This window comes from Alosa sapidissima, chromosome 8 (assembly GCF_018492685.1).
Source record: "Alosa sapidissima isolate fAloSap1 chromosome 8, fAloSap1.pri, whole genome shotgun sequence".
Classification (NCBI taxonomy): domain Eukaryota; kingdom Metazoa; phylum Chordata; class Actinopteri; order Clupeiformes; family Clupeidae; genus Alosa; species Alosa sapidissima.
Window position 1 is genome coordinate 35,703,294 of NC_055964.1, and position 20,056 is coordinate 35,723,349.

At 40.8% G+C, this 20,056-nt stretch overlaps 2 protein-coding genes and 1 long non-coding RNA gene across 5 annotated transcripts in view; 2 read left to right on the forward strand and 1 right to left on the reverse strand.

Moving 5' to 3' along the window:
- On the reverse strand, positions 1-15,923 carry LOC121715175 (major histocompatibility complex class I-related gene protein-like). Of its 2 annotated transcripts, none has more exons than XM_042100620.1 (7): positions 15,552-15,923; positions 11,601-11,849; positions 11,122-11,397; positions 10,464-10,751; positions 10,181-10,309; positions 1,714-1,758; positions 1-215 (listed from the first exon to the last, which is right to left on the reverse strand). In XM_042100620.1, exons 1-7 carry the CDS (start codon positions 15,604-15,606, stop codon positions 175-177), a joined length of 1,083 nt encoding a protein of 360 aa, XP_041956554.1. In that variant the 5' UTR covers positions 15,607-15,923; the 3' UTR covers positions 1-174. The 2 variants fall into 2 exon arrangements, with proteins under 2 accessions (XP_041956554.1, XP_041956555.1); XM_042100621.1 differs by having other exon boundaries at positions 10,190-10,309; positions 15,552-15,920.
- LOC121715131 overlaps positions 1-20,056 on the forward strand; it is a 315,706-nt gene that overhangs the window by 237,899 nt on the left and 57,751 nt on the right. The window lies entirely within an intron of this gene.
- The window catches only part of LOC121715206, a 20,315-nt gene continuing 11,829 nt past the window's right edge, over positions 11,571-20,056 (forward strand). The window contains exons 1-2 of the long non-coding RNA XR_006033560.1: positions 11,571-11,581; positions 17,526-17,532. This is a non-coding gene — a long non-coding RNA (uncharacterized LOC121715206). The remainder of the gene's footprint in view (positions 11,582-17,525; positions 17,533-20,056) is intronic.

The following is a 20,056-nucleotide window of genomic DNA, read 5'->3' on the forward strand; positions in this document are numbered from 1 at the left end:
TTTGATGCTGTAGAGTTGTGGTTTATTTCAGCTTAATTGCTTAACACACACAAAGGCCATAGATGTCAAAAAACATCTTTGTATAAAAGTATAGTTCATAATCTATGCTTTATTTAAAGGAACACGCCAACTTTTTGTCATCTACCCCAGAGTTAGATAAGTGGATATGTGACTTCAAGAATTTGCATCTGTGGTTGACACACTTGTGTATTTCTCTGAAAGAAATATAAAGAAAACATGATTTAATTAACTTTAGAACTGTCTGAATCATCAGACTGTTTTCAACTAATTACACGAGAGCTACATAATTAAATTACTAAATAAATGTAATAGTAATCCGTTACAGTTACTGACAAAAATATGTAATTAAATTACAGACAGTTTCTGCTGAAATAACAAAATCTTAGTGATTATATCTGGATACTCTTCTTTAAACAATGTTAATCTCAAAGTCAAAGTCAAAGTCAGCTTTATTGTCAATTTCTTCACATGTTCCAGACATACAAAGAGATCGAAATTACGTTTCTCACTATCCCACGGTGAAGACAAGACATTTTACCAATTTAAGTCCACAGACAAACATAACATTCAAGTAAACAAAAAAGTAAGTAAATAAGTAAATAAGAGGGCACATATAATAATGAAAAAATAAGAGCAGCAAAATTTGGTTGAAATTGTGCATGGACAGTCAATAAAATACTAGTGCAAAGTCAGGCCAATAAAAGGCTTGGGTAGTTCTGTTTGACCTAAGTAATAAAGAAAGTGGCATAGTGGTGCAAGTTATGTAAGAGCAGCAGAAGTGTTGTGTTTTCAGGACAACAACACCAAGTTGTAAAGTGTACAAGTGTGCAAGTGTGCAAGTGGAGTAGTGCAGGCGGCCATTGTGGGTCCAATGTCCAGGATGTTATGTAGCTGAGGGTGGAGGGGGGAGAGGAGGGAGAGAGTTCAGCATCCTTACAGCTTGGTGTATGAAGCTGTTGGTGAGTCTGGTAGTGCGGGAGCGCAGGCTTCTGTACCTCTTCCCAGAGGGCAGTAGATCAAACAGATTGTGAGCGGGGTGACTTGAATCACTCACAATTTTGGTCGCCTTGCGGGTGAGGTGGGTGGTGTAAATGTCCTTCAGAGAGGGGAGTGAAGCACCAATGATCCTTCCAGCTGTGTTCACTATGCGCTGCAGGGCTTTCCTGTTGTATTCAGTGCAGCTTCCGCCCCACACAGCGATACAGCTGGAGAGGATGCTCTCAATGGTGCCTCGGTAGAATGTGGTCATGATGGCTGGTGGAGCACTTGCTCGCCTGAGTTTCCGCAGGAAGTACAGGCGGCGCTGAGCTCTCTTCGCCAGTGATGCAGTATATGTAGAATATAAGCTTCATTCTGTTGCTTTGTATCTTGTCCCTGTATATTAATGTAATCAAATGTAATAAGTTATGCAACTTTGATTAAGTAATTAAAATAGTGTCATTACATATTACATTTGCAACAAGGAAACTAGTCATCTGTGACCTATTACATTTCAAATGTGGATCCAAATCAAGAGGCACAAATTAGGATCACTTTTGACATTGTGGCAAGATACGGATAAGGATACACATATGGATATGGCAAGTTATGAACAAAATGTATGGAATGAGAACAATGAGAGGTATGCAAAGCTATCATGAACAAATCAACACAAATGATAAACGGTCTTTATTTCATTTCTGGCACACTCACCTGAAGCTTCTGTGTTCACTTGCAGAGAGGTCTGTGAGCCTTGACCTGAAACACCATTCATAACCATTTGACTCAAAACAGGGCAGGTGATTACAGTCATACCATTCAGGTAATAGCATGTACAAAACAGGGCAGGTGATTACAAAACAGGGCAGGTGATTACTGCCATACCATTCAGATAATAGCATGTACAAAACAGGGCAGGTGATTACAGCCATACCATTCAGGTAATAGCATGTACAAAACAGGGCAGGTGATTACAGTCATACCATTCAGATAATAGCATGTACAATACTACATGTTAATCATAAACAAGTGTTGTTGTCTTTTCTGACACTGTGCTAAACTGTGCTGGTTAAATGGCCAGAGTTTTTTTGTGTGCGTGAATTATACTACATATAATACACTACTATACTACATATAGTGTGTATCTGACAGTTTTATAGGCAGATAAAAACATAAAACATCTCACAATATCGTTTTCACTGTTATGTCATTAAAGGTAGAGTATGGGATTCTCTTTTTTGGCCATTTGTGCAAAATCACTTGAAATCCTGTTCCTAACCCACTTACAGCCACTGAGCTGGAAGCACTGAAATGGAAATGAAACAATTCAATCAACTGTGGAAAGGGCAGGGCTCGGAAAACTCCATCCAATTATTTCCAAGACCACCTAGAAGCATTGGACAGTAAGTTTGTCAATCAAACGGTCTCACTATTCCCCCCTCCCCTTCGCATGTGTGACCTCTTTGTGCACATACTCAAAGCTCGTGACCCAGTCAGAGCAAGTGCAAAGTGCAAGTTTGACGTTATCCTGCGGTACTGGAGCTAGCTGATAACTAGAAGACAATGGTCGACAAGACGCCGCCACCACTACGCATGGATTCCAGTTTCTTCCAGTAGCAGCAACTGGAATCCATGCATTTCCACTGAATTATTTTTGGAATCTGATCCCTTATCATACCTGTTCATTCTTACTCGTTGCTCGACTTATCGTGACTAAATTCAAGATGGCTGCAAACGCTAAACTTCGTGAAGATACTGTCTGTATAAATAGTCTTGTAAGTAAACTACCAGTGCTTTTTCAAAGTTCTCAATGTCTCATTTTAAATGTCAGGGCCCTCGGAAGTCTACCAATGAAGTGTGGAGATACATTGAGCCTCGTAAATGGGTGTAAAACACTGATTTATTTGCATGGCTAGCCCGATGCCGAAGCACCACTATTGAAAAAGCTGTTGGTAGCATCGGCTAACTAGCGCCAGATTTTGGAGTGCAGGGGACAAGCCGAGATGGGCTATGAGACATACGTTCACACTCGGTATCATGTTTCAATACACTTTAGGTCAATATCACACCGGAATTCTCCTTTAATTGTTGTCCGCCGCAACTTTCAGTTCACCAACTTAGGTGTGGGTAGTGACTTAGATGGTAGAATCACTTTTATGAAAACCATTATAGAAAATAAGAAAATTGCCTTCTTGTCTGTTTACGCCCCTAACAGTTTTGATTCTGAGTTCTATGCGCGATTGTCTAACACCATGCATGATCTGGCAGATTACCGGTTAATTATTGGAGCAGACTTTAACGCAGTCTGGGACCACTCCATAGACAGGACGGCTGTAGTTGAGGGCAGTGATCAGAGATCAGCATCTGGTGCATTAAGAAAATGGGCTCAGGATTTTTCGGTAATTGATATATGCCGTGCTACCAATCATAATCGACAAGACTTCTCGTTCTTTTCGGCAAGACATCAATCATTTTCTAGAATAGACTTCATTTTTACATCCAAGGATCTCTTTGAAAAGGTAAGTACGGACATGCTTTCCCTGGCCTTTTCAGACCATAAGGCTGTCATTTGTAAAGCTAACCTTTCTGTATCGCATGACCGCGCTCCACGCTGGCGTCTTAACACCTCTTTATTGCGCGATGAGAGCTTTGTGAATCAACTTGAATCTGGCCTAACAGAATTCATATCATTTAACGAGCATTCAGTCGAGGACACTCGCATTCTATGGGATTCCGTGAAAGGTTATATTAGAAGTAATTGTGTATCGTTTGCGTCCAACTTAAACAAGACTCGTCAACGCAGGGTTCTTGAATTAGAACGCGAGCTTGGGCAATTGGAATGTGCCATGCGCAACAACGTTTCCCCAGATTCAATCACCCAACGTAAAAAAATAAAAGACGAGTTGAATTCATTATTCCGACAGCGTGCTGAATTTCTTATCCACCGCACACGTCAAAACCATTACTTTGAGGGAGCCCGCCCCAGCCGCTCACTTGCCATAAGCCTGCGTGCCAGTGAAAACTTTGCGCATATACCTGCCATTAAAACATCAGAAGGAGTTCTGGTTACGGACCCCAAATTGATTAACTTCACCTTCCGTTCTTTTTATTCCAACTTGTACAGTTCTGAGGTTTCAAATGACTCCTCTAAACTTGACACATTTTTTAAGGATTTAAAGCTTACAAAATTATTGCCCCATGAGGCAGCATCCCTAGATAAACCTTTTACAATAACCGAATTGGACATGGCTTTACGTAGCCTTAACAAAGGGAAATCGCCTGGGTTTGGCGGAATTCCTCCTGAACTGTATTTGCAATTTTGGTCGCAGCTTGGCCCTCTGTTGCTGAACATGTTCAACCATGCCATTTCAATTGGCTCTTTTCCGAGAGATGTTAACACCGCTACGATTACTTTACTTCATAAAAAAGGAAAAGACCCAAATGAATGTGCAAATTATCGTCCTTTATCTCTTTTGAATGCGGACATAAAGCTCTTCGCTAAAGTGCTCGCATTAAGGCTTGAGCCCCTTATGAATAAGCTCATCCACCCTGACCAAACTGGTTTTGTAAAATCTCGCCTATCTTCAGACAATGTTCGCAGACTACAGCATATAGTAGAAGCTTCTGCTGAGGTTCAAACTCCTTGTGCTGTGTTATCTCTGGATGCGGAGAAAGCTTTTGATCGCCTTGAATGGCATTACTTATGGGCTGTTCCTCACCATAAGGGGTTTGGTACGAATTTCATCAACATGATAAAAACACTTTATGCTTCTCCTTCTGCCATGGTAATGACGGGCAATATTTGTTCGTCGTTATTTCCTGTGGGCCGCAGCTCCAGACAAGGCTGCGTTCTTTCTCCACTTTTGTTCATTCTATCTCTGGAACCCTTGGCCCAGACGGTGCGTCAGTCAACCCACACTCCTATTACGGTTCATGGAACGGATCGTTTCATCTCTCTTTATTGTGATGACATTTTACTATATCTTGGGGATGCAATTAATTCCACTCCACATATTTTGTCCATATATAGTATATCGGGGTACAAAATAAATTGGTCCAAGCTCTCCTTCCTCTCAACGATACTATGAGGCAAGCTTCACCAAGCGATATTCCATTGGTTGATCATTTTAAATACCTAGGCTTATCAATTTTTCCCTCGATTCAATCCAACCGTCTCTTTTAATTTCAACTGGACTCTCAGGCAGGTGGAATCTGATTTGGAGCGCTGGTCATCCATTCCCAATTCATTTCGAGCAAGAGCTGCCATCATCAAGATGAACATCTTACCACGGGTCAATTTCTGTAGTTCAATGTTGCCCTTAGCACCCCCTGCTGGACATTGGGAGAAACTTCATAAATTAGTGTCTAGGTATGTCTGGAAAGGGAAACGCCCACAGATCAAAATGTCCATTTTGCAGAGGCAAAAACTATTGGGAGGTCTTGGGTTCCCAAACTTCCAGTTTTATTTCTGGTCCTTAACACTTCGTCCTCTTCATACCTGGTTAAACCCGGATGCACAAGTAGCTTGGCGTTCTTTAGAAGAAAACCTAGTAAGACCACATAGGCTTCAGGATTTAATCTACTCTAACATCCCTCTTAAAACCTGTAAATCCAAATTTGGTTCATTAATCTCACATCTTCTTTCCACATGGAGAAACATGGAACCACAATCTGAAAATCTTTCAAAATTCCATCCTCACCTTCCTATATTTAATAATCAACACCCTTTGAAGAGATCAACACCCTTTCCGACATTACATCAGGTAATCTACTCAGATCTTTTCAAGACCTGAAGTCACATTACAACTTACCTGGTACCTCTTTTTTCTTCTACCTGCAACTCCGCAGTGCCTTACGGGAATATGGAGTCCCTTGGGGAGAACATTTGGAACCTCATCCGATTCATAGAATTTGTGGTATTGCATCTACCCGAGGCTTGGTCTCCTCTCTTTACACATACATCACCAAACATGCAGAAAAACCGCTGCAGGTTGATAGTCACTGGAGCCAAGATCTCTCAATTGCACCTAACACAATCAATTGGTCTACAGTCTGGTCAAGGATAGTCCTATCATCGCGTAATCCCAACCATCAGATGATTCATAATTTCATACACAGACTCTACTGCACTCCCCGTAAATTATTTTTAATGAAATTAAACCTATCTCCCAACTGCTATGTTCTTCAGGTACAACAGGAACTTTTGTTCATATGGTCTGGGACTGCCCTGGTGTGAGAGATTTTTGGAGTATGGTCTCCAATAAGATGTCCATAGTACTTGAGCGTACCATCCCTTGTTCCCCAACTATCTTATTGCTTAGTGATTTTACTGGTCTAGACCTGTCTTTGATGCACCAACGCTGGTTCCTGGTAGGCCTAACTGCTGCCACGAAGCTTATAGCACAGAGATGGAAAGCACCTCATGATCTGTCTTATCAACACTGGGTAAATACAGTTATAGATCTGGCTAGGCTGGAGAAATCAGTGGCCATTATGCATGGTGCTCAGGTTAAAAACATTCATTTATGGTCATCCTTTATCGACATTATGTTGGGATAGTAGTCATGGTCTTATGTCCCCTTTCTGCTTACTCTTCCTTCTTCATCTTTTATCTTAATTTGGCATACTAATTTTGTCAACTTTATTGAGCTGTATCAGATAACCGAATCTCTTTCTTTTTGGGCGGGGGCGGGAGGAGCAAGACCTGTGGATGGGGGGGGGGAGTGAATGTGGTTGAATGCTGTATGTTGTTTTATTTGATGTGTGTTGTCTTATTTGTTGTCTTAGATGTATTTCAGTTTGTTTATGTGTTTGTTGTATGAAGCAAAATACAATAAAAAATTGATCACAAAAAAAAGGAAGGTTTCTGCCAGGCAAATTCATAGGATTAAGAGAGCAGCTGAAATGCCATTGCAAAGCAGCAAACAGGTATTTGAAGCCGCTGGTGCCTCTGGAGTCCTGCAAACCTCAAGGTGTAGGATCCTCAAGAAGTTTGCAAGTGTGCATAAACCTATTCGACCACCCCTAAACAATGCTCACAAGCAGAAACGGTTGCAGTGGGCTCAGGAATACATGAAGACTAATTTTCAGTTTTGTTTACGGATGAGTGCCGTGCAACCCTAGATGATCCAGATGGATGGAGTAATGGATGGTTGGTGAATGGCCACCATGTCCCAACAAGGCTGAGACGTCAGAAAGGAGGTGGCGGAGTCATGTTTTGGGCCAGAATTAGGCCCCTTTAGGTGTGAAAATGACCTCCGCAAAGTATGTAGAGTTTCTGACTGACCACTTTCTTCTTGGTACAAAAAGAAGAACCGTGCCTTCCGTAGCAAAATCATCTTTATGCATGACAATGCACCATCTCATGCTGCAAAGAATACCTCTGGGCCATTGGCTGCTATGGGCATAAAAGGAGAGAAACTCATGGTGTGGCCTCCATCTTCCCCTGACCTCAACCCTATTAAGAACCTTTGGAGCATCATCAAGCAAAAGATCTATGAGGGTGGGAGGCAGTTCACATCCAAGCAGCTCTGGGAGGCTATTCTGACATTCTGGCAGCTCTGGGAGGCTTTTCTGCAAAGACATTAAAGCTGCAGTTGGCAAGTCTGACAGATTGAGGGGACTTATCTAAAATGTTGAATGTTTACAACTCTCATGCCCCTCACCCACTACCACCGAGCACCCTCTCATCGAGTTTGTGCTTGTTATTGCGCACCAGACTGCACCAGACTGTGATTGACATTCAGATCTCACACAGCCCTGCTCTGATTGGACCAGAAGAACCGGGAGCTGTGGATTTTTGCAAAACAAATAACAGGCTCTAGGTGGAGGTAGAAGTGTGTTTTTCCCTAAAACAGGCTGATTTATGTTGTTCTGTCGGAGCATAGTGTTGGTTTCAGTGAATATGATCAAAAAAATCTTGCCAACTGCAGCTTTGAAGCAGAAACTCTCCAAGAACTCACACGTTCAATGGATGCAAAAATTGTGAAGAAGATATATGAAGGGGTCCTATGTTTAATATGTAACTTGGCCTGTTAAGATGTTTTTGATTTAAATAACTTCTGATTTAATTTATATGACCTCCTAATGCTGCAAATTCAACAAATGACCATTTGTAGTACTTTACAACCATAAAATGTCTTGAAACTGTTGTGCATAATAATTTGGAACAGTGCATTTTTTTTTTAAATACTGTTATCATTGGGAGGTTTGTTCAATAAAATTCAAATTATACTCTAACAGTTGATGACTTGAAAATTATACTGACTCATTTGCATCAACTATTTAGGAAAATCTGAGAAAAATGTAATTTGCATAATAATTTGGAACACAGTGTAGCACCAGCAAACGTAAAAGGAAATCTATATTTAAGAGAGAAGGCAAACGTAAAAGGAAATCAATTGCGAAAAATGGCTGAAAGAGAAGAAGCGAAAACGAGAGTCATCCAGGCGACAACTGAAGAACCAGGCGACGCTTTCCAGCGTTGGCGACAACTGAAGAACCAGGCGACGCTTTCCAACGTTGGCGACAACTGAAGAACCAGGAAGGTCTACAAACACATTCTGCTGTGGCATTTTCTCTGCTGGACAGGTGAGAAGCTGAGGAACTATTAATCCGCGCAGACATGTTATGGAGTATTTTTGTCATTTACACGACAGTAAAACCACAAAGCTAACGGGTCTTTATGGGCTTTTGCCGTCAGCATATTAGCAGCTACATGTGGCTAACACAAACAATTGCAGTATAGTGGTCCTGGCGATTGGCTTGTAATCTTTTATAGTCAAAGTCTCTTAGTTCATAAGTCTGTATTTTCTTATGTACTGTATTTAAAATCATGCGCCTTCAGGCATTTGTGGAACTAGTAACTACAACCCTTTAGGAGGTCAATAAAGAATGTAGATCTAGCTAGCTAACTAACCTGCTTGGGGGGGAAGCTGATGTGAGCGATTGTATGTACTGTATTATGGAGACTAGAGCTCGTATAGTGCTAGCCTGACTTGCTCTCGTGCATCTGAGTTTTCGCTCGTGCATGATTGCGCGTTCATGTTCTTCGAGTGGGTGGAGTCAGGGCCAGAGTTGGAGGAAAGAGGGTAGGACCATTTGAATTGTTTATTTTCAAAATCTGCCGGCCGTTTTGCGAATCCCATACCCTTAAAATATCTTAGTGTCACATAATCATCTGTTAGGCCTACTGTGTGTACGTCACCACTGGAATTCAATTTTTTTTTTGAAGAGGACAGACATAATTGGCAACTGGTAAAGAGAGATAGCCATGATTATAACGGCTTAATTGGGCTAATAACCTACTGGACGCTGTAGCGTTGTCAACCTATTCACAAGTAACATATTAAATTAATTAAAATATTAGCATTTTGGTATCATCCAATATTATGCAAATATTGATAACAAAACTCAAGCTTGATCTGTGTATGCAGTAGCCTATAGGCCTAAAAACAAAAGTAGCCTGAGCAGCAGATCAGCCAGTCCCCTGCTGAAAATGATGAGCCCGAAATTAACTATGGCTATAGGGACAAGTAGAAAGGATAATAGAGTTAACCATATGAATTAAAGTTATTTTATGGAAGAAAGAACAGTAGGCTAGGACAGCAGTAGGCTACATGATCAACCTATATGGCTTGTTTGCTCAGAAGTGGGTGTAGTAAAGAAGCAAATCACCAAACAACAACATGATAGCTGACCCATGCAGAAAAAAACATGTAAACAATACAGTAGTTCAATATGCCTCTTAGTGGAATTGTGGGATACATTTCAAATGCTTTATTTCTTCCTTCCTGTTTTTGTTAACTTATCAACCTATCCTTGTGGAATAGTGGAATATTAGCCTATAATAAAAACTACAGGATTTATCCAATTTCCACCACCACTAAAAAAGTGGGCCGGTCTTGGGCCTGAAACTCCCGGGCTGAAAAGTGGCCCCACTCCGGCCCTGACTAGATCTGTCAGAGTTAAATAGCATAGCTCATTGTATGAGCAGTGGAACTATTTTGTTGATACACAAATATCGACTGTACACAATACTGTATACTGTACACACTCTGAGCCTCTGGGTATTTCCAATCAGCACAATTGCATTGATTTGTCACACATTTTACCAGTAGGCAGGTCTGAACTTTAATAACCTAAAGGTCTCAAATAAGTATTTAAGTGAAATCAGTAAGACCTATTTCACCTGTTCGGGTCCTCCTCCATAGGACAAAGGCCCCGACACCAACTCCAGCAAGACACAGTAACCCAGCAGCAATAAGCACGGAGGGCACTATGGATGTGGTGACTGAATCCCACTCATGATCTGCCCAGAGAGTACAGGAGTATGAGGGTTCAACCATCAAAGGAGACACAGACATCAAAACTAAACACAACATACACCTGATACTAAAACAACAAACTACAAACTACACTACAAAGCATATATCCAACATTCCATATTTGTAAACCAATAATACCTAAACTGATGTCCAGCTTGTTGTCCAGGCTGAGGTGTTCAGCTGTGCAGGTGTAGTGGTGATGCTGTAGTTCCTCTGCACTGACCTCCAGGCTCTTCCTCATCTGGTACGTCTCATCTCCATTAGGTAGCAGTTCCCCCCCAGTGATCTGGTGGTCAGACACAGGCTGGCCGTCTCTGAGCAGGGTCAGGTTGATGTGACGAGGGTAGAAACCAGTGGCCAGACAGGTCACTTTGGCCCCACCAGGGTCTGGAAGTGTCTTCTGGAGGAGCCTGACTCTGGGATTCACTGTGAAATGTAGCCATAAATACAGTACAGAAGAAATCTTCCTTAATGGATCACTAGTTTCAGTCACTTTGGTGCATTTCTCTGACCATCATTAATGTTTGCACAATAGTTAGTGCATTTCTCAAAACAATTAACACTACACCCAGTAGAGGATTACTCTGGGCTTCACTGTGAAATGTAGTCATAAATACAGCATACAACAAGTCATTCTTAAAATGGATCACTGTTAAAGGAGAAAAACACAATCCATACACAATCGAAATATGTCTACAGAGTACTGTTTTTGCACAACTATCAATAATGGTTATGGTTTATGGTTATGGGATTTGGCAGATGCTTTTGTCCAAAGCCAATAAGCAAATAATCTTACTCTTTTTAAGAACACGATTCTTCTCTTTCTCCAGGTTTGTCTTGAGGGTTTCAATGCACAAGGGATGGTAATATGCAAAAGCTATATGCACACTCCCAACCCATATACCATCCACTGCATCTGGCCACACCTGGTCAGTATAAAGGCTGTCAGATTGTGGATTGTAATAACGGACATCTCCAATTGCCCCGTTGAATGCATCTTTGTGTGTTAAAGTTCCTATGTCCTCATTTTCCTGTAACTGACATCCCAAAATTCTCTGTAGAACATGAAAACCTCAGGAAGCACAAAAAAGACAGATGTTGAGACACAAAAATCCATATATGAACTGCTACATCACTATCATTTTTTTCTGAGTTTAACATTAATTATGTAAATATAACTCTTATTTCAATGTCTCGTCTTTCTCTTCTACTGTTTCTACACTATACAGTAGATGTTGCTAAAAGGTACTTTGCCAGTCAAATACTTTGACTCACTGTTTGTGTGGTTTAGAAGCTGTCTCAGATAGGATGCTCTAGATCTCATACATTCATAGTTGATTCCATGAGGAACATATCCCAGGTCAGGTGTTCTCTCCGGACCATTCAGACCTCTGTGTACAACCTTGTTGTCATTTGAGTCGTAATATGCAAACGGGATGTCATCCAGCATAAATATAGCCTGGTATTCTGGAAATGGAGTCTCACCCTTTATGAATGTGCTGAACATCCAAAAAGAATGAGAACCTGTAGAAGAAAAGGTGTATAAACTTGGTGAATCACTGCATGGAAAATTACCCCCCCGATTACATCATGTATGAGACAAATCAAGAATCATCTTGATTCACGCCTCTCTCTTTCAACCAGTTATTCATCTAGCACGGATATAGATGTACCAAATAAATCACTCTGCAGAAATAAATCACGATTGTCAATTTTCTCAATCACCAACTCCATACTCCTACTCTTGCAACTCATGCTATGTGTACAGTACGTAAGTGAGTGTGTGCATGTATGTTTGAGCTTCTATGTGTATGTGTGTTTCTGAGTGTGTGTGTGTGTGTGGTTTTACTGGTTTATGAGTGTGTGTGTGTGTATGTGTGGGTGTGACAGGCCTCACTTTTTTCATGTTTAGGGTGTGTCTGATTTCTTATTTCTTATTTTAGGAACAAGAAAATTGGTCCCTGCGCCAGGCGCATTATTTAAAAGAGTTGTTCTTATGTTTCATAATTAGTCATGAGTGTTTTTTGAGTGTGACATACAGTAAACCAATGAGAGTGACATCTGCCATTCTCCTTAAGAGCAAGGAACACAAAATCAAACAGGATGTTGGTATTTTGACGACAAGTGAATATATCTCTGCAGAAGAAATCTGCTTGCACACATCACAGTGTATGCAACACCATGACTCCACTAAATCTTGCTTGGTAACACTTTACTTGACAGTATCGACATAAGAGTGACATGACACTGTCATGACACATGAACCCTAACCCAAAACCTAACCCTAATCCTAACCTCTAACCCTAATCCTAACCCTAACTTGTTATAACAAAAAACGAATGTCACTTGTCAACAGAAGCGTTATGTCATAAACGTTTATGACTTGTTTATGACACGTTCATGACAGTGTCATGTCACTCTTATGTCGATACTGTCAAGTAAAGTGTAACCACATGCTTTTCTAAAATGTGTGTGTGACAAGCAGAGTATAGCCTACACGTATCTGCACTCACATAGTATTTGAACTCATAGGCAATGACAAACCTAAATTTACCCTTGGCAGGGGCAGGAGTCTGGTTTAAACCAGCAACCCAAGTTGCATGAGCCCCGGGGTTTCTGTGGCCCGGGAATCGTTGATCAAAAAGTTATGGAAAAAAACCTCCTATATCACCACCTAGTGATAGAAATGTCATTCATAGTTGATTCCATGAGGAACATATCCCAGGTCAGGTGTTCTCTCCGGACCATTCAGACCTCTGTGTACAACCTTGTTTTCATTTGAGTCGTAATATGCAAACTGGATGTCATCCAGCATAAATATAGCCTGGTATTCTGGGAATGGAGTCTCACCCTTTATGAATGTATTGAACATCCAAAAATAATGTGAACTTGTAAAAGAAAAGGTGTAGAAACTTGGTGGTAGGGTAATAAGCAACCACACAATTTTGTAATGGTGTAAAGGAAAATCTCATAAATGGATTTTGCTAGGAGGCAGTGTCCAGAATGTTGCTAGGATGGTATCAGAATCTTAAGTTACATTTCACCAGAGAGGGTTAAAATGGAGCAAAAATCAAGGATTTTTTAGTGCACCATGTGAAGGGTTTAGTCAAAAGGTTTGTCGATTCAAGAAATGTGTTCAGGCAACTGAGAATTTGTTTCAGAGAATGGATCTAGCGGTTTAATAATTGTGAAAAAGTGTAACATTTTCTCAGCGTGCCTCTGGCCATAGCCTGTATATTAATATGCACTTAAGAATACTTTCCAACATTGGTAGTTTATTTACAAGACGATTTATGCATACAGTACCTTCTAGGGTTGGGTATCATTTGGGTTTTATCCGATACCGGTGCTAAATCGATACTTTTAAAACGGTGCCGAAACGGTGCCTGATCCGGTACTTTGTTTTTAATTTTTTTTTAATTAAAATGGTCTAAAGCATGAATTGCTTTGTTTTATTGATAAGACAAATTTGACCATGAAATGTAACTGTTATATTCAATTGACTATCAATATCTCATTGCTCCTACGAATAATACATTTAAATGTTAAAACAGCTTGCCATGCATGCACACACAATGGTAAGCTTTCAAGTTTACCCAGTGTAGGCGGTTTGCCATAACATAAGGTATGTTAAAACCGCTTGCCATAAAACTGCCAGGTTTTATGGCAATGATTTATTTGCATGGCTAGCCCGATGCCCAAGGCACCCTCATTGAAAACCTGTTGGTAGAAGGAAACAGAGCACATCTTACTACTAACTGGCTAACTAGCGCCAGATTTCGGAGTGCAGGGGACAAGCCGAGATGGGCTATGAGACAAAAGTTCACACTCGGTATCATGTTTCAACACACTTTAGGTCAATATCACACCAAACTTATCCTTTAAGCTAAACAGAAGAGTCTATTCAAAACTAAGAGCTTACAGAAACATAAGTATCAAATCAAAGGTTAAAGTCCATCTTTGTCATTTCCCCCTCACATTATTCACTCCAAGTTGGCCTACCATAACTTACCAACTCTGCACTGTAGACCATAAACTGGCTATTTATATTTTTCTGTAAAATAACCAAATGTATTTGTTCAACTTTATAAAGCAGAATTACGCACTAAGCAACAGTACTTGGAACGTAACACATTTTGTTTGCGCAGGAGAGAGAATGACAGTGATTACAACTTGCACTTGTTGCTGGTTACCAATAATATAAATACTATATATTTTTTGCAAACAACAAAAACAGAAAGGATGGAGACAGCAAAGCTGGAGATGGGCAGGAACCAGGTCAATTGGTAGAAATGCTTGTCAAAACATTAGGAGGAGCTGGATGTGTGGATGAATGAAGCACAAGTATGCTTTACTAATGTTAAGCATGCCACTGTTAAAAGTCACACAGTGGTAAACTAAAAGTAAACCAAAGGTAAATTTAGCCTTTTTAGAGCTATATAAAGTTGACCAAATGAATATAGGCTGTTAGGCGTGAATAAAGTAGGCTACTTTGTTGCTACTGCAACCCTTCCAACGTTAACGGGGACGAATGTTGACATTTTCCAGTATTTTGGGTGAGAAACCCAGAAAATCTCCCTTATTTTTAATGTTCAATGTTGACAGCTATGGGACGAAAGAGAATGCAATGGCGCCAGAAATCACATTCGCTCTAGAATCTTTGCTAATGCCTAGAGGACCCTCAGTATCTCCACTCGAAAGCCACAGTTTATTTAACTCCCTAGGCTACCCTGCAAGAAAGCAGGAAATGAAGGATAAACGTGGTGTGCAGAGGGGTCCCCGAAGTGTGAAGACCGACACAGAGCTACATGGACAAATATGCACCAAACAAGCCACTTTGAAATGTTGCTGTTTTCATGAATATGAAAAAGTTGGGTGACCCTCCCCTCAACAAAGAATAAAAAGACATGACCCTCCCCTATTTTCCTTCGGTGGTCCATTCCATAAATACCGAACGGCCCCTTATAGTGTCATGCGACTCATCTATATGCGAAAAAAATGTTTCCATTGCAGTTTTTTGATATAGTGCTATTTTGATATTTCTCTATTCCATTGCTGTCGGCTTCAGATCTTCTCTGATGCGCACCTGAGCAGAAGAGGTGTGCAAAAGTCTTTTGTTTTCTTGAATTCAGTGTGTGAAAGCCAAAATATCACTAGCAGAATCCCCAGTGTGTGTACCAATACAGTGCAGTGTTTTGGTTAAATAATCCATGAAAACAGCCTTACCTGATTTTACTGTCAAGAAAATCTGGAATAAGTAGAAGAGAAACAGTAGCCTCATGTTGGCGTAAGCATCAATTGTTACTTTCTGTTCAGCTGATGGAATTTTGCTCTTCTAGTTTCTGTCTTTTTCACCCATTGGACTAAATGTGAGATTCTATTCTTCACTGAAACATTTTGTTAGAAAAAACTCCACCCACACTCCAGAAAATGTGCTCTGTTTCCTTGTTGTTATATTCTCACAGTAACACCCCAAACCTGCTGATCAAGTCCAGCCAAGTCAAGGCCAAAAAACCTCTCAAAATTGCATTAAATGTTGACGGCTCTCCTGCTGTCAGATTTAAACACAGCAAAGTAATATTCCATGCCATCAAAGGTCCATCCAAGGTTAGTCTTAAACTAGGGTTACAAGGCATATGGTGTAACGGGACTGAGTCTGTTGTGTTGACTATGTCACATGCCTCTTGGCAAATACAAAAAATAACAATATTCAGATCAGGGACATGCAGAGACCTTTTGATGGGCAGGGGCTCAAATTCAAAAAAGGGCACAAGGAACAAGATTTGTTAACAATATATGTCATCTTTATTTTAATTACCCTTGTTCAAACAAAATGTTGAGGAGAGTTGAGCTTTGGAAAAAGTAGCCTACAATTATTTTCGCCTTCTTAACTTGAATGACACTAAAGTGTATGAGAACTTCTAGTTTAATTTGATACCCTGGTCGCCATCCAAGCCTTAGAATTTATCTCAATAGGCTACAGAGGATACAGCAGATTAAACTCAATAGCGGAGTAACCGCGACAATTGCGTTGATTTTATTTTTAATGCGAACACCTTAATTTTGACAGCCCTCTCTCAGCCTTGTCTCGGGTACGCTGGCGATTACGCCGCTCCATCAGGCATCGTTTGTCTTGTGCGTCTTTTGTAAATTTGTTTGTTTGTCTTGATGTCATGGGAACGCTGGCGACTACGCTGCTCTGTCTGGCATTTTGTCTTACGCGTAAATGTAATGTATGTTATCTTATTTATTTATTTTACTTTGTTTTATTTAATTTATAGGCCTAGACCTAGACCTAGGCTATACTTTTTTTTCTCTCTCTTTTTACATCTTGTTACTTCATTGTTACTGTAATCTCGGCTTCATTGAATATGAGGGCTTCCCTCAATGACCCCCCGAGAATAAAGAAAGGTTGAATGAATGAATGAATGAATGAATGAATCTTGGAACACTCTTGGTATAACTAACTTTTTCACTCAGCCACCAGGATGGCAAATTAATCAGCGACCAAAAGGAATGACTTTTGAGTTTCAAAATTGAAAGTGGGAGTGAAAGAGCTAAACCATGGATACAACCGTAATAGCAACACCAGCAAACATCAAAGAATTGCAGCCGGAAATGTATTTAAACAGCAAAGGTGCACTGTGTTGTCCCTATCTGGACACGGAGAAGTGGTAAATCAACACAAGTCGTATTGTTTTCAACACATTCGTTTTAAGGGTGTACATATAACGGTCCTGGTCAGGGAATTTCCACAACCGCATGGTGACACCCGTATCCTTCATTGTTGTGTTCAGTTATTCTGTTGGAGCATGGTCTCCACTCGTACTTCATGAGTAGGCTACTTATTATGGGGAATGCTGTGCTAGAACAACTCCACCCTCATGCTCCAGATATGTTTCATGATATGACAGCTGCTGAACAGGACTGTAGGTATCAATGGCAAGGATTCAAAGTCATTCACAGTTGACTGCAAAGTGTAAACTACCTCTTGTAAATAAATGGAGATTGATACCATATTTAGTTGACATCTGTGGAGTCAGCCATGCCGTTTGACTTTATTCAGTCCCATATTAGGAAATACCAAAGATCAATGCATTTTAACAGTGAAACTTGGATATGAAATAAAATTAGTATAGTTACCATGTTGTTGGTGTTCAAAACTCAGATTTACAGTATGTCTACCAGAAGTATCCAGAGTACAGGAGTCAGTGTTGCGCGGGTTTGGTCACAAGCGGCCCGCGGTCGCCCGATATTTTAATCAACCCGACCACAACTCGGACCGCGAATATTAATGTAGTGGGTAGGGTGGTTGAGACAGGAAGCGCAGCTTGAAGGCCGTCCCACTGACGCTGATTATTTGGATCAGGTGGTACCAGTAGCGCTTCCTTTTAAATGTGGAGTGAGATGCGGACAGGAGAACAATAATGCGGTGTGCGTTGAAGAGTGAGCTTTGTGGAATAAGCTGTGCAAACAGGAGAACCTCGGCCTGGTGTCTGTGCGTATGGTGACCAGTAAATGGTACACGCAGTTTCAAGTCTACTTTGCTCGCATAATAGCGAGTAGTGAATCCACACTGGTTTGCAGCAACAAGCAACGCTGATGCTGGCGAGAGTGTGCACAGCTATTAGTCATCCACACTGGTATAACTTTATTGGTTCGTCTAATTCATCTTGGCTGGTCTTAAAAACGAGGATTGCCTTCGTCTGTCCAAGCCACTGTTTTTCCTGGAATTAACTATTTCGTTTTATTTCAATTAATGTCTATGTGCCTCGGGAACTTACCACATCTGTTGAATGTTTACTGGGAACTTAGGTGGGCCTAGGGGGAAGCCTGCTGGTGGTAACCTGTTATCTTAAATGTTTTGTTTGTTTCTTTGTCTGCCAGTCATTGTAATACGTGTTCGGCCTGGGAATGGTGCAATATTTCTTATGGGGACAGTGCTTCGTTTGCAGTGCTCACTAGTGTGAAGTGTGAAACGCCGTGTCTGTGTGTACGGCCCATTTGGTGTGAAGTGCCTCTTGCAGATTGGAGTGTTTTTAGATTGTGTATGTGAAGTATTTATTAATGTATTTGACTTTATACACTGTAACTCATCTGGAAGACCTATTCATTCGTTGTTATTTATTGTAGAATTTCATCCACTGTTGCCTATGTGGAACATTTGCTTGTCCTAATTGCCGATCAGTGTATTTATAGTGTCTGTCTAGTGTCTAATAAATGTATATTTTTTGATTACATCAGTTCCATTTATCTTCCTTCATTGGACATAACCTGCCTAGATAGTTTGAGGGAGAGCTCTGTTTGGTGGCCTGGCTTAGCTATACAAATTGTGAGCTTGAGCACCCCCTGGGGGCCACATTAATTAGGACAAAATTATACCCGACCCGCGATCCGACCCGCTTATTTACAAAATGTGTGCTTTTGGTTATAGCCGGCATACAGTGTGACAGTAGGCCATTTCTGTAAAACAAACTAATTTATTTGCGAAACTTTATGCAGTAGAACTACACGCAGTAGGCATGCAGGACATATGTTTGCGCAGGACAGAGAATGAGAATAAGAGCGCAAGCACGCACGCAACCACCAAGGATTAGAACACTAGGATAAGATTTGAAGGCCATGGACATACATCTTTCTTTCGAAAACAGAAATGGTGAGGCAAGGTAGGCAAGAGATACATTGCTGGTCAAAACGTTAGCGTAAGATCTGGTTTATAATGCTGAATGAAGCACAAAGCTTTACTAAAGCACATCCACTGTTTAAAGTCACAAACACAACGAACTAAGGTAACTTTTATGCATGCGCGAACCTATACCGGTAGATATGGCTGTGTAGTCTGTGCCATAACATTTATTCCTGTAGGCTGCCCGTTTTGGCTGTCATACTTAAATGGCTTCAAGAAGTAGGCCTACATAGACCATATACCATAGTACAAGAAACTTGTACTACTGTCATCTTCTTTAAGAACTTTTCCCAATATTTCCCATAGCCTATATCGCTTTTCCTGAAGGGGTGTCTTTATTATTTTAACTTGCGTCTTTACTGTTGACTTTACTGTATTGATGCTTTACTGTATTGATGCTAGCTAGCCTTCTTGTGATATTTTAAGTAGGCCTATTTGTAGAAAATATATATTTAATTAATTTTAACTGACCCGCCCGCAAATGACCCGAATATCATTAAAATATTTTGTTTACGACTCATAACCGGTCATCCGCGGGCGACCGCTTAATTTCGGGCAGACCGCGCAACACTGACAGGAGTATAAGGACAGACACAGACATCAAAACTAAACACAACATACTGTACACCTGATACTAAAACTACACACTACACTACAAAACATACATCTGACATTCCATAGTTGTAAACCAATAATACCTAAACTGATGCCAGCTTGTTGTCCAAACTGAGGTGTTCAGCTGTGCAGGTGTAGTGTAGTTCCTCTGCACTGACCTGCAGGCTCTTCCTCATCTGGTACGTCTCATCTCCATTAGGTAGCAGCTCCCCCCCAGTGATCTGGTGGTCAGACACAGGCTGACCGTCTCTGAGCAGGGTCAGGTTGATGTGACGGGGGTAGAAATCAGTGGCCAGACAGGTCACTTTGGCTCCTCCAGAGTCTGGGAGTTTCAGGAGAAGCCTGACTCTGGGCTTCACTGTGAAATGTAGTCATAAACACAGTACGGAAGAAGTCTTCCTTAAAATGGATCACTGTTACAGTTTTTCTC

Bases quoted from the DNA above. Each gene is read 5' to 3' on its own strand.
- LOC121715175 (XM_042100620.1), bottom strand. From the start codon at position 15,606: ATGAGGCTACTGTTTCTCTTCTACTTATTCCAGATTTTCTTGACAGTA. The intron at 11,850-15,551 runs GTAAGGCTGTTT...TTTCTTCTACAG, and splicing joins TTTCTTGACAGTAAAATCAG to GTTCTCATTCTTTTTGGATG. The intron at 216-1,713 runs GTGAGTGTGCCA...TATTTCTTTCAG, and splicing joins AGTGAACACAGAAGCTTCAG to AGAAATACACAAGTGTGTCA.